The sequence below is a fragment of the Octodon degus genome, unplaced genomic scaffold, assembly GCF_000260255.1.
Source record: "Octodon degus isolate 3935 unplaced genomic scaffold, OctDeg1.0 scaffold00079, whole genome shotgun sequence".
In the NCBI taxonomy this organism is placed as follows: Eukaryota; Metazoa; Chordata; class Mammalia; order Rodentia; family Octodontidae; genus Octodon; species Octodon degus.
Genome location: NW_004524655.1, coordinates 8,272,485 through 8,287,305, shown reverse-complemented (window position 1 = coordinate 8,287,305; position 14,821 = coordinate 8,272,485). Strand labels below are relative to the sequence as shown.

Here is a 14,821-nt window from a genome sequence, read left to right as displayed (position 1 = left end):
AGAGAGCCTGGCAAAAACAGAGGTTATCATAGAAGTTTCAGGGATCTGAGAGGTGTGGGTTTGGGTCTCGTTCTGCCAATCCCCAGCTCTGCCTTCAAGCCAGCAAGCCAGCTGACCTCTCCAGCCCTGAAGTCTTTACCTGTAAGGTGAGAACAAAGCCACTGCCACACAGAGTCTGGGGAAGGCCCAGATAGTGTGAAGGGGGGGGGTGTCTGGCACACAGTAGGAGCACGGTCGGTAATAACTTAGCTGCTTTTCTCCCATCCCAGGGAGTGTGTGCAGCTTAAGCCTGGGGTACAGGAGGCCTGGGTCTGAGAGGAGACACTGCATCACTCTAGGAGGCCTTCCCCTGTCCTTTTGGGCCTCACTTTCCCCATCTACCAGGGAGGAAGTTGCTCAGGAGACTGGTGAGTCCTTCCTCCTGCACTGACGAGTTGGGAGCTGGCTTCTCAGTCTTGCTGGGGGGGGGTACTCCCCAAGGACAAAGACCTTGACTCTGTGGAACTCAGGGGGACAGAGACCCTCTCACTGCACAAAGACATGTAGCATACACAGGCACACATGCACGTACACACACACATACACACACGCACACAGGGACTGGAAGACTGGGCTTGGGGGTGGGGACAACAGTTCTCACTGAGGACATGCCTGGTGGAAAATTCCTTTCTGGGGAAGAGTTGCTAATAAAAGCTGTCACCATCCCTAAATTAGAGTTTGGTCCATCCTGGTCAGCACGAAGCCAGCAAGTGCTGATTTCCTTGCAAGTGTGGTTGAGAGCGGTGAGGGGTGGCAGAGAGCAGCGTGGGCACTGAGAAGAAATCTGTAGGGCAGCAGACCCTGAGTCAGCTTGCTCTGGCCTGGCTATGTGCCCCTGGGTTATTCTATCAGCTTATCTGAGCCCCAGGATTCTCATCAGTGATGCTTTGGACATGGACTGGTTTCTAAGAACTGTTAGAGTGCGCTAGGACTTCATGGCATGGTGGTAACAGTGGCCTTAGCTATGGCTAAAACTCACTGACATGTTAGCCGGCTCAAGGCTCATGCCAGGCATTTCACAAGGACAGGGGTTATTGCATTTGCGTTTCCCTGGGCCTCAGTTTCCCCTCTGTAAGAGAAAGGCATCTTGCCTGTGATCAATCTCCAAGTGTCCTAGCTCCTTGGAACTTGCTCTAAGGAAGATGCTGAGCAGCCTGAAGGTGGGCTTGGACCTGAAGAAACAGACAAAGGGACCGTCCTCCAGGCCCTAATAACCCCCTAGTCTCCACGTCAGTTCTCACTGCAGATGAAGGTGCAGGATAGACAGGCACTTTCCACAGAGAGACAGATAGTAAATATTTTAGGCTTTGAGATCCACGTGACCCAAACCCCACCTGGAAAGAAATTCTAGAGCCACCTGCGCAGCGCCGATGACCCGAATGATGGCCTGCTCTCAGCTTCGGTGTCAACAAGCTCTGTACACACCCCAGCTCAGCTGCAGAACCACTGTGATGGGATCAGATCCCGCTGGGGTGGGGTGGGGGCCTCCCTAGACTTTGGGAGGGGGAGACTTTAGGAACAAGGCATCCAGTCACCGGTTCAGGAACATGCCTGAGCAGAATCCGTCGCCTGGGGGACGGTGCCTCCTCTTTTCCCATAGCCTGGTCTTTGCAAGTGTCCCCTCTGCCTGGGATGTTCCGGCCCAGCTGGCCCCACTCCTCCCTCATCTCCAGGCCTCAGCTCCAGTCTGCTCAGAGGGTCCCTCTGGTACTGCCACGGCTGACCCACGGCTTCTGTTGGAGTCAGAGCTTGCAAGGGAAACAACACAGGACACATGGTTCCTAGGATTATTTTATGATAGTCACCCAGAGTCATATACAAAGAGACTGCAAGAAATCTGTCCACACACTAAAGACCCAGAGTCCAGCAGAGGGCCTGGATCCTGGATCTCATCTGGATCCCTATATGAGTCCGGATGGAGACCTAGAGCCTATGACAGTGTCCCCTCACAAGCCAGTCCAGCTGCAGGCCACAAGCCCACCACTGTCTCACACAGGCCTGTTTCAAGGATCTGTGCTGGGAAGGCCCCAAGGTCAGTGGTGGGAGCTACAAAGTCCGCAGCAGCCGGATGAAGGACCTGTGCCAGCAGGCTGAGGGATCTGTGCTGGAGCCGGAAAGCAACCCTCAAAGTAAGAACCAGAGTACTCCCAGTGATAGCAGCTGAGTTCATATCAGGAAAGCCAGCACGACAAGCTCCTCCAGGAGACTGAACAGTGCACCATCTTCTCCTCTGGAGCCAGGAAGCAATGCTCAAAGTAAGGATCAGAGCTCCCTCAAAGTGAAACATGGCCATTCTTGGTGACAACAAGGTCCCCAGCTCCTCTGGTGATGAGAACAGCCACATTTGTGTCAGGAAAGCCAGCATGGCCAGCTCTTCCGGGAGAACCAACAGCTCCCTGCTGCCTCTCCAGTTCTGCTTTTTGTTTTGCTGGCAGGTGGGCCTTCCACTCAGCTGAGCGGCACAAGTTGCCCCCCAATCACTGCTCCCATTCCCCCTCACTAGGTCTTTTAGATTTCCTGGTTAGGCCCGCAGTGAGAACTGCGTTTTACTCTGAGATGTACACACACGGTAGAAGCAAAGGGTTGTGACATACTTGCTTGCTTCGCCTCACAGCCTGACTGCCAGCAGACTACAGTCCTGTTCCCTTCCCTCCCTCCGCCTCCCCGCCCCCAGCGCTCTGCCACCCGCCATAGGTCTGCCCCCTGAGTAAACATTCTGCCCAGCAAAAGCAGAGCCATCCATTATCCCCCCCAAGACAATTAGCAGCCTATTAAGAAAGCCTATGCAAATGTGGACTAATTGACCCGTGCCACAGCAGCCCCTGGAGGAAGGAGATGGCTCCAGATGGCTTAATGATAGGGACCAAGGGCCTTTCTTTACAAGCCCCTGGTGAGAAAGACAGTCGTCTGGGCCTAGACAGAGCTGCCGGCTGCCTGGGCTCTAAGGAGGGTGGCAGGCTGGGGGCCCTGCAGCCTAGGCCCCTTTCATCTATCAGCTGAACACAAGGGACCTGTTTGTTCACCCCTGTGTCCCTCCAGCCCCCCCATCCCTTCCTGCACCTCAGCTTTTCCCCTAGCCCAGAGCTGCTAATATGTGTCACTGATTCCTTACACCACGGACTCTGTCTTTGCAAGGACCTGATCGTTCCTTTAAAAAACAAAAGATAGACTAGCCAAAATGTTTAACTGACATAACCTGGCACGTATCGATGGGTTATGGTATGACATTCAGGGCGTGCACACAACGTATAGTGGTCAGATCAGGGTAACTGGCACATTTTTCACCGAAAGCATTTATTCTTTTTTTTGGGAGAACATTCAGAATTTTCTCCACTTGCTATTTTGAAATGCACAACTAATAATTGTCATTTGTAGTTATCCTACTTCTAGGGTTCAATAGACCACTGTATTTTTAGAGCAGTTTTAGGTTCGCGGTTGGTCACAAGGTGCAGAGACTCCGGATTCTCCATGTGCCTCCTACTTCCACACACACACAGTCTTCCCCGTTGCCAGCATGTCACAACCCAGGAGCCCACTCTGGTGCCTCACTGTCGCAGGGTCTGCAGTGCACCTTCGCATTCACAGCAGGTATTGTACATTCTATGGGTTTAGACATGCTTGAGTCATATCCACTATTATCATGTCATGCAGACTACTTTTGTTGTCCCCAGTGTCCTCTGTGCTCTACCCACCCCTTCCATCAACCCTTTGACAGCTGCGGATCATTTTCCTATCTCTATCATTTTGCTTTCTCTAGAATGTCATAGAGTTGGAGTTATACAGAGCATAGCGTTTTTTGAACTTAGCCATACTCACCGAAGCTTCCTCCACATCTTATCGTGGCCTGATAGCTCATGACTTTTTAGCGCTGAAGAATATTCCACTGTCTGGATGTGCCTGAGCTTTTGATTCTATTAAATAAGAACCAAGGAGGAGCATAGTTGCCAGCTGAAGTGCTAAGAGGGTGTTTGGTTCTGTACTCCTGTTGCTCTCGGAGGACTAACTAGAGCTGAGCTGTACTGAGCTCTTGAAGTGTGGCCAGCCTTGTGGCAAGAACTGCACTCGTGGGGCCGGGGAGATGGCTCAGTAGAATAAGCGCTTCCCTGGTAAGCACAAGGGCCTGAGTTCAATCCCCGGTTTCACACACACACACACACACACACACACACACACACACACACACACACACAGAACTGCACTTGTGTCTTCCCAGTCAGTGCTGCTGCCTGTACCCCTGGAAGGCTGGGCCTTGGCTTTTCAAGGTTGAGAGACCACTGCTCACTCAGATCCCATCCCAGAGTGTGTCCTCTGCTCATCCATCTCCTTTCTTGTCACTGTGGCCTAATATTTATCCTCTTTTTGGGCATCCAGTGGTGCCTCCTGAGGCTGCAGGTCTTTATCCCAGCAGAGACAGCGATGTCTCAAGTCCCAACTCCAGAGGGACAAGTCTGAGATCTGAGCCCACCCTTGCTCTGCCAGCAGTGCCAGGCTCCTGGGGCACAGTGTGGTCACCGAAGCTTCGCTTTACAAGGAAGAATCCCACACGAACTGTGTCGTTTCTGCCTGAGTTGGGTGCTCGCTGGCACCAGGCCAAATCTCTGAATCTCCATCCTTTTCAGACACAGAGGGTGGGCGATGGTTTTGTCACAGAAAAGGTAAATATTTTCTCTATTTGTACAAAGTTGGAACAGAAAGTGACCATCTATTGAGATGGACGTGTTGGGCCTAGCACATGTTTAGGAATAAAAGCTCTGAAATAAGATGGCTTGGTCATGAGCTCTAGAACCCTGTACTACCACATGTTAGATGTGGCCATGCCCAGGTGACTTAATCTTTCTGAACTCCAGTTTCAACAAATGGGTTCTTTCTCATAAGATTCTTGTAAGAATTAGATTGTTATAGAAAACAATGGCACATACACAGCGGGTGCTCAATAAATATCAATTCACACTGTTATTAGGGAGCTACGTGTTTTAAACAGTAGCCTATTTAAGCCCCCTACCTTCCCAGTTCATTGAAGTGGATGGGTCCTATTCTGCACTCAAGGAAACTGAGTCACTGACAGTCCACTTGCTGAAGATCACGCCACTATAGGGAGCGGAGGCAGAGGCAGATGCAGGGATGCTTGGCCCTGGGCTTGACCCTTCCCATGTCGCCTCCCCTTTCTGATGGCTGGGGCTCAGCTGTACTCCTGCAACAAGTGACAGCAGCTGTAAAGTTTGCCTGTGGAACAAGAGGATCGGAGCCATTATCCAGGGAAACAACATTTTAATATTTATTTATAATGGGCACCATATGCTCCTTCTGATTTTTTTATTTAATTACATCATGGCAGATGGCTGGGTGTTAAAGGCCATTAAGCTAATGGTTCTTTGCCTTCCCATTTATTTTCTTGAGATTTGGGGAAGACGAATGGAAATGGGCATGGATGACAAGCTGTGAGCTCAGGGTGGCGGCAGCTGAGTCCCTTTTCTGGGAGCAGAGGAAAGTGGGAGCTCCTCGATTGTGCCTAGGGGTACAGGGTGGCCGAGTGTGTGCCGGAGGCAGTGTGTGCTGTGTTTGGGCCCCAGGGACAGTCTCCGTGTGTGCCTGTGCCTCTGTGTGTAGACCTGGTGACGCTGCAGTCCTGGGTGCTCATCACAGGAAGTCCGTCTATAGGTTCAGAAGTGACCTGTGGGTTAGCCCAGGATGGTAGAGACTGAGGAAACTACCTGGCCGACGTGGTGGCAGGGCCTTTAAACCACAGCACACCAAAGAGCATAAGGATGTGTTCTAATGCCTGCCCACCTCTGTGGAGTGTAGAAGTCTTCTTCAGAGTGAGTAGGTTCGTGTAATTGGGGTTCCTTAAAGACCGTGAGTAAAAGCCACAAATTGGCCATTTCTCATGGCATGTGTCCCCCTGTACCTCCACCCCAGGGCTGAGGACTGAATCCAGGGCCTTCACATTCAGCCACATCCCCAGCTCTTCTGCACCTTTAGTTTGAGACCAGGTCTTGCTGAGTCTCAGTTGCTCTGGCAGGGCTCACACACCTCATCCGGCCTCAGCCTCCCCGAGTGCTGAGATCACAGGCGTGTGCCCCACACTTGACTAAACGGCATTTCTTCTCCAGCTATTTCACTGACTCTTTCACTTGCCCCAAAGCAAGAGGGATACAAAGGCATTTTGATTAGAGGAAGCAGGGGGGGGGCAGCTCCCTGCAGAACATGCGTATGAGGGGTGCTCTCCATGTCTTCACACTCAGGAGGGATGGAATGCAACTGAGAGACCCAGTGGTGAAGGGAGGACCCGGCTGTCCTGCTTATCTGCTCCGTGTCTGCCACTGCATTGCGTCTGGGTCTGTTGCCCCAGGCAGTTTTGTGCATGAGTTCATGCTCTGCCTCTTGCTAGCTTGTCCTTTATCCCTCGGAGCCTTAGCATCCCCTTCTGTAAAATGGGCATTGTTATGTATGCCTCTCATCGTTGTTGAGAAAGCCTACATTGTCTTCCTGGAATCTTCATGCAGGATGTTGATCTTTAGCACTACTTCTTCATGAAGAGAAAAAAATGGAAATATTTTATTCATAGAGTGGGAAGGAAAAGATGTTATAAGCCATGGTCTATTCCAAGTAATCAATTCCACTGGGAAACAGGAGATAGAGAACACGCTGACTCCTGTCATTCCTGGAGCAGGGAAACCAGGCAGGCAGGAAAGATACAGTGCAGAGTGCATTACCGAGTCATGCTCATTGAATGGCTGATTGAGGCTAAGTCCTGCTGGGAAACTCAGAGTTAGAATTCAGCGTAGAAACGAGGTGTTTGTACACTGGCTCCTTTGGTTGTCTGCTCAGGCTTCTCTAGTGGTCCTGGAACGCAGATACGAGGAGCATCCAAGGTGCTGGAGAAGCCCCAGAGCAAAGGGACATGGACAGGAGCATCAGGAATCCAGCCTGTGGGTGGAGCACGCACAGCCCCTGTGCTAGGTTGGCAAAAAGTGATACCTCTGAGTGCTGACGTGGATGTGGAGCAACAGGAGTGCTCAGACTGCCTTGGGAGCCGTGTCTGCAGCCACTTTGGAAAACAAGCTCATAATTCTTAAGCTGGTCAGCAAATGCTCATCGAGGAAGACATAGTGTTTTTCCTCCCAGGCCTCTGTCCACCCTACACTGATTCTTGCGTACATGTTTTAGTAGAGAGGTCCACAAATGTTTGCAACAACTGCTGGGGGAATCCAATCCATCCAAGCCGCACAAGCTGACTGTTAGTGATGGAGAAGTTCCATGAAGGAACTGTGGATCCTTAAGCCAGAAAAAGGGGTACTGGGTAGGCTCGACCAAATGGATTCTCAATAAATTATTATAACAAAGGAAACACTTCCACCTAATAGATATTAAGATACTGTATATATTGACTCATTTATTTCTCACATCAACATTATGTGATAAATGCTATTATTTCCTTGTTCCAGAAGGGAAACTGAGGTTTAGAGAAGTTAGTAGTCACCCCGAAGGATTATGATGAGGAGTAAACAGCCCAATGGTAGTAAGGTACTTAGCACACTGCCCAGCACATAGTAAGTGCTCAGCAAACAGAGTGATTTCAGATGCCTCTATGATCAGGCTAAGACTCAGATTTCACCTCTAGCATTGGCTTCGCTGTTTCCTGGGGTTCCCCAGTTCCTAGGGGGCCTCCTACCCAGCCTTGAGAAGGCTTTGCAAATCAGGTTTCTCAGCAGCTACTTCTTGGCCAATGTTGGGTGATCAGAGGGTCAGCTGGTTTCCAGGCTTGCCCAGCCTGCCTCTGTCTCCCACAGCAAGCTTGGCGGCTTCCATCCTGACCTGGCCCTCCCTTCCCCTGAGTCTTTTCACCCCTTGGGGAGAACACACAGGCCAGGTTGTGCCTCTCACTTCCCTGCCCTACAGGGCAGCTATACCCGCCCATCTTTTTCTTGGCAGCTCAACCCCAGAGGTTTGTTTTGGTGCTAAAAATAGGCTGTGCTTAGATACTCTGAGACTCCTGTTGGAAACACAAACCGCAGTAATGAAGGCTGCTGTCCCACAAAGGAGCCCTCAGCCTGATCCCTGTGAGATGCTCTGCTAACTCCCCTAGGTCATCCCCGCGGTCCACAGAAGGGGGCACTGCAGCTGGGAGGGCCACGCAGGAAATGAGGAGTAACGACGCGCTCAGTGAGGGCGATGCCAGCTCTGCAGATTGTCTGGTCCCCACCCAGGATGTTTTGTGCTGGGTTCACTTTGTGGAGGAAAAGCTGCAACCCATCCATCAGGTGGGGGAAGAGGGTGCTGGTGTGGTCACAATCCTCAATGTTCTCAGCCAATCAGGCAGAGAAGGAAAGGGCTTGCTGAAGGCCGACCCCACCTGTGGAGTGGGGAGACCCACCCAGCTTGTCTCACACGCTGGGGGGAGGAGCATGGCTCTATGACCCATAAGTGCAGGACCCAGCATGGGGTAGGTGTTCACCAATGGCAGCTAGAAAGAGATAGGCACTTGGAGAGACAGAGATGGAGAGGGAGAGACAGGAGGGGCTGATGCACATGGGGGCAGGGGGTTCCCTTGAGGGCTCAGGAGGGACCCTAGAACCATTCAGTTCTGAATAGCACGAGTTACCGCTTCCACTGAGTCCAGAATTGTAGCATTCCAAGGCCTGAGTGTGCTGGCACGCAGCATGCAGCTCTGGTCACAGATGTGGACCCCACTCTGCCTGCCCCTCTGCAGTGGGCAGTCCCTCTCGTTCCACTCATTTCCTCTACCAGTGCTTGAGAAGAAGGGACAATAGTGCAGATGTCCTTTTACCCACGTGGGACTCAGATTCCAGGGCGCTCCTCCTCCTAGCACTCACAGGATGGGGGTGGGTGGCTCAGGTCAGCACCTTCCCTCCTGGGAAGGGAACGGAGCTCTGTGTGCGTGCGAACACAGCCCCTCTTGCCTGTCCCTCTCACCACAGCTCCTTTCCTGTCCCACACCACCAAAGTCCCGGCCTCTTTCTGTTCCCTGCCAGCTGCTAATGAGCTCAGTATCCTCATAAAGCCCGTCTGGCACCCACTTAAAGGAAAGATGTGTTGAAATATGAAAGAACAAGGAAGAAGCAACAAAAAAGGATGAGACCCAGAAATATGCCGAGAGGCAAGACACCACAGGGGACCCGCAGCTGCAGCTTTGTGTCTCCACAGCAGCCCTCAGGATGATGTGGGAAAGGTTTTTAACACATTCCCACTGGCTCGAACTGCCGGTGGTACATGCATGGGTGTCCAGGGACTGCCATGTATGTGCCACTGGTGGCTCAGAGCCACTTAGCAATGAGACATAAGGATTATGGCTCTGTGGCGAATATGAGAAGGCTGCTCTCACATTGCTGGAGAGGGGTTGGAGGTGGCAGTGAGCTTCAAGTATTTTCTGCCGTCCAGCCTCCTAGCTTCAGCCATGTTAGTGTTGATGAGGAGAGAGTTTTTTCCTCCAGTCACCCAACTGTTGAGTGCAAGAGGCAGGATTTGAACCCAGATTAGTCTGTTCCACAGCCGACGCTGTAGCCTAAATATAGACAAGATGGTCCCTCACGAGGGCTCTTGGCTTTCTCTCCTCCTGGCCCAGCTGCACAAACAGCTGGCATATGTACGATGCACACAGAATACCATGGGGCACAGCCCATTGCCAGGGAGCCTTCAAGCTGGTAAGAGGCTGGTCTTCCTCACATGTTGGTGTGGCCATGAGCTTCAGTGGACTCCATGCCTGCTGTGGGAACAGTTCAGACTCCTGAGCTCAGTATCCAAGGCCCCTTATGATCTGGCCTCTGCCCCCCCCCCCCGTGTGTGTGTTCCCCCTTCTCTTCAGACTGTCTTTCTGCTGCTCCTTCATTCACAGACATCTTCCTCTTCCTGTCAGACTTCTGGCTTCTTTTGCAAGACCATTAAAGTGGAAGACACCTCCTGGGGAAGCTCTTTGATCCCCCCAGGCAGGTATAGACCCTCCCTTCCTCGGTTCCCACCCTCCAGGGCTTCCCACACAAGAGTTCACAAACCTTCTGACATTTTCAGCCAAAGTCTGAAAGCTTAAGTGAAGAGGCTCTTTTCAGGGGGTCTGTCTGTATTTGTCAGCATTCTTAAGAGACCCAGAATAGAGGTGTGGTTGGCATCATGGATTTGAAGTCGGGTGATCCTTGAATCACAAGCCAGCTGCCATTTACAGCCATGTCATTCTTAACAAGTGATGTAATGTCTCCGATACTCATTTGTGCAACTGTGTAAGATAGATACAAGTCTTTCTTGTAGCATCATTATGAGCAGTATTTCAGAGTATGTATGTATATAGAAAGAACAATGCCTGGCCTGGGTTAAATGTTCAATAAACATTACTAATTACAGTCAATATCGTATGCACACACACATATCTCTGCTACGGGCTTTATCATGGCCTATGTAATATAGTTATTGTTGAAATTGCTTTCTCCCTTGGTTGACCCTCAATTTTCTAAAAGTGGAGATTCTGAATGGTTTATTCCTGTATCTCTAGCACACGTAATAGACAATCAGCATGTTTCTGAGTGCATGGAAGAATGGGTGGATAGCCAGATTAGTAGGGAGTTGAATGGATGAATGGGTTGTACAATTCAGAGGGGTGCATGGGTATTAGTGGATAGATGACTTATTGAGTAAATAGGTAAGTGGTCTGTTGAGTGGATGAATGACCAAACATGGGTAGATGGGTGGATGGATGGATGTGTAGGTTTTACTGATGGGTGAATGACAGACAGTGAGTGGATGGGTAGCCAGATGGATAGTTTGACGCCACAAGACCATGGATTTTTATCTGATTTGTTCACTTACCTATTCCAAATGCCTGTGAGGTGACTGGTGCTCAGTAATAGTTTCTGAATAAATGGGATGTCACACCCTAAACCAGTTAAAATCTCAGGGTGTTATATGAATTAGGAGGAGCTGTCACAACTCTGGTCATCCACTGCCAACCAACCTTTGAGCCTCACTGGATTGGCTATAATTGTCATGGTGCCCCCTGCTGGCAGTAGTCCCAGTGGTGTTTCTCTGTTTTCTAATTTACATGCTATTTTTCTCCTAGCTCATGATCCTGAGCATTTACTCACACAGCAGTGGCTATTACCCCTCTGTGCTTATCACCATCAGCTGAGGGCACCTTGCGATGCCTGTAGGTTTCTGTTTCAATCAGAAACACTGGTCAGAAAGGTCAGGAATCTTCATGTGTACCAAGCACTCAGGCTTCTGAATCAGAGGTTCTTTAGACTGTCCTCCCGCAAAGACCCTGACAAGGGGAGAGCCACTTGCGGAAACCAGGACACAGAGGAAATGGGATATTGCTTCCTGCCTTTGAATCCCCAAGAGATGATCAGACTATGTGGGGGGGGGGAAGCAGAATCAAAAGGCAGTGGTCAAGAGCTATGCTTTGGGATTCAGACAATTTTGGCTTCAAATTCCAACTCTTCTAGTTCTGTAACGTCACTGACCTCAGCTGTAGAATCCAGACGCAGTTATCTCCCATAGGACCAAGGAGAGGAATGAATGGGATGATACAAGGAGAGGGGGTGAAACAAAGCCGGGCACACAGTAAGCGCTCAATCAATACAGAATGGATGACTGCATCGCTAAATCATCCTGCTTCCCTTCATTTTTTCTTTTCTTCCTCGGATGGAAGAAAGAGTCTGTGGACTTGATTTCTGCCCGTAGGCCACGAGCCCTGCGGGAAAAAGGTGTGTTGTCTCTGATGCCATGGCTGGATTTCTAGTGCCTTCAACAGTTATGAGGGTAGTACCTGGTATATTCCAGTTCTCAGGAAATGTTTTCTGGGAGAGAAATGCATGAATTTGTTTCTTTGGACTTAAGGAAATTGGTATATATTTGAAAATATGTAGGAAATGTGGAGCAATGTGCATCCATCCAGCTCCTCATAGCTGTAGTCTGCATCTATCAGATGCAACCAGCTATAGATCGAAAATGCTCAGAGAACATTATATCTGCTGTGAGCGTATACACTTTTTCTTATCATTAAAACAATGCACACAACGACTATTTACAGAGCAATGACAATGTATTTGACATTATATACAGTCTACAGGTGAGTTAAAGTATATGGAAGGATGCTTTTAAGTTCTATGAAAACACTGTACCAGTTTATATCAGGGGGCCTCTGGGGGTTTAGGTACTCATGGAAGGTTCTGGAACAAATTACCATGGATACCAGCTATAAACCACCAGCCCAGAGGGACCTGTTCTTGGCTGAGATAAAGTTTATACCAAAACTGGGACCCAGGAGAGTTCATGCTCCCCTACCCATGCCAGTCTGAATGAAAGGCAAGGCAGTGTTCTGGAAGGCTCAGCCTGGGCTGTCACTGTGCTGCTGCACTGATTTGTGCCATTGGCAGCCGCCTCTCCTTTCTGAGCCTTTGACTCTTCCCTTGAGGATGCTCAAGATCCCCTTAAAAATGTCCTGTGCCTCAGCAAGAAGCTCCTCATGCCTTTTCTGTGCTATTTTGCAGGTGGCAGTCCTGTACCCTGATGTTTGACCAGATGGAGGCCATCGACTTCTGTTCCTAGAAGGTGGAGATGTGCAGCTTCCACCCCAGCTGTGGGCAAGGCCAGAGTCAATGCCCTCAGTGAACTCACCCTGCTCCGACAGGCCTGAGGAGCTGAGAATGGGAAGGGAGTGACTCCTGGGCTGGTAGCCCCTGGATCCCCCCTCAATGACTATTTTTTTAGTTCCTTGAGGCCTCTCTGAGGTGAAGAACGAGATGTAGGAAGATGGAGCTACCTGTTATGTGTCCCTTCTCTTGCCCCCACCTTGACTTGGGCTGTCACTGTGCTGCTGAGCTGATTTGGGAGGCCGAGGAGTTCTGTCCTCCTTTCTCTCAGCCAAGCTCTGGACTTGCCCTCCTTCTCTGGCCCCAGTGCTCCCCTGTGCAGAGGGAATAAGTCTGAGGAGTTCCAAGAGTTCCATCCTCAAGGGAAGCTTGGGCAACCAAGCCTCCTGCCTCCCTTCTCTACCCTGCCAGCCCAGCCAGTCCGGAATGATCCCGCTATGGCCAAGCTCTGGTTCAAGTTCCAGCGGTACTTCCGCAGGAAACCCGTGCGCTTCTTTACCTTCCTGGCCCTCTACCTGACTGCCGGCAGCCTCGTCTTTCTGCACTCAGGCTTTGTGGGTCAGCCTGCTGTCTCCCAGAATCAGGCCAACCCAGCCATGGGAGGTCCAGCGGAGGGAGCCGAGCTGCCCTTCTTGGGTGACTTGCACCTGGGCAGAGGCTTCCACGACGTAGCTGAAGCCTCAAGCATTGCCCGCAGGTATGGACCCTCCTTCAAGGGCAAGGACTCCAGCGAGAGAGCCAAGCTGGGCGACTACGGAGGGGCCTGGAACCGCGCCCTCAAGGGGAGGGTTGTCCGGGAGAAGGAGGAGGAACGAGGTAAGAGGGAGAGGACAACCAATAAGGGCGGAAGGAATGGGGGTGGGGGTGGAGGGAGAGACAGCGATGATGCAGGAACAGTTTGTAGCACTTTGGTTTGATCAAAATATATGGTGAATGCTTAAAATTATTACAGTAGAAGACACATTGCCATGAACCCTCCTCCCTCAAAATATGCCCCCTGTCTTTGGAAACACTTGTCCCATCATTCTTACTGCTTTCTGAAGCAGTTCTGCAAGTCTTCTTTCTTGACTGTTGTCATAGGTGTGATACCACACATTCAGCGAATGTCGCTGCGAGTGTCACCCAACAGAAAGGCGGGCTGGTAGAAGCATAGGATCCTCATCCACCCTACTTACCAGTCTGGCTCCCCATAACTCAAGCTTTTCCCTATTGCCACAATGACCAGGAAAAGCAAACATTTTGAATCTGATCAAAACGTCAAGGCATATAGAACCCCACAACCAAAGCCCCTCACAAAAGAGGACTTCCGGAACTCCAGAACTGGCAAGAATGTTGGGATGAGTGTGTTCAGAGCAAGATGGAGTATTTTGAGGGGAACTAAGACTAATGTATCTTTTATTGTAATCAACATTAAATTTTAAACATGTGCCATTTTTGGAGCCAGCTGTCATAGAGTTACAGCTACACATATGTAGCAGATTTCGTTGTCATCCCTGTCCACCAGGGAGAAATGTGAAACTCAAAGAAATTAAGTAGCCTGAACAAGGTCATGCAGCTTCCCATTAGACAAGTTTGAGTTTGAACCCTATGTGTGTTAGGGTTCAAAGCTTGACTTCCACCTCTGGAAGCTTTTATCAGTCCATATTAAATACACATGAAAATAAAAACAACCTGTGTTTGCTGAGCTCTTCAAGCCCAAGTAGTGTTGTAAGCCTTTCGTGTGTATTGAGTTGTTACTCAATCCCAAGCATTACTGTAACTATTCCCATTTGTACAGATGAGCAAGTGGGGGCACTTGAATTGCATGGCTAATAAGTGGCAGGGCTTGGGCTCTGCCAAACTCTCTCTTGATGCCCCACACTGGGTCCCTTGGTGATGATTCTCGGGGGCAGTCGGGGTCATCATTTCCCTGGGCAGATTTCACTGCATTTTTTTCAGCCTTGCACAGTCAGAAATGAATTTTCTGTGACTTTCATGGTCTTGAACAAGGCACCCACCTTCCTGTACCCTGTTAGCAGAGGTAGAAATTGAAGCTTGTGTAAGTGGAGACCCTGGGTCCTGACTCCACAGCTGGTCAGAGGCAGTGTGGGAGTGGAGGCCAGACCCATCTGGCTGCAACGCTTGGCTCTCTGTGGTCATATCCTTGAGTCTGCTTCACCTGCCCATGCTGGGTGAGGAGGAAG

General features: G+C 50.4%; 1 protein-coding gene across 3 annotated transcripts in view; it reads left to right on the top strand.

Annotated features, from left to right (window-relative positions):
• Nucleotides 1-14,821, top strand: part of Wscd2 (WSC domain containing 2) — a 117,941-nt gene that overhangs the window by 49,541 nt on the left and 53,579 nt on the right. For all 3 annotated transcript variants that reach the window (XM_023721012.1, XM_004636286.2, XM_023721013.1), the window contains exon 2: nt 12,537-13,454. In XM_023721012.1, coding sequence (XP_023576780.1) covers nt 13,076-13,454 — 379 coding nt within the window. In that variant the 5' untranslated portion in view covers nt 12,537-13,075. The remainder of the gene's footprint in view (nt 1-12,536; nt 13,455-14,821) is intronic.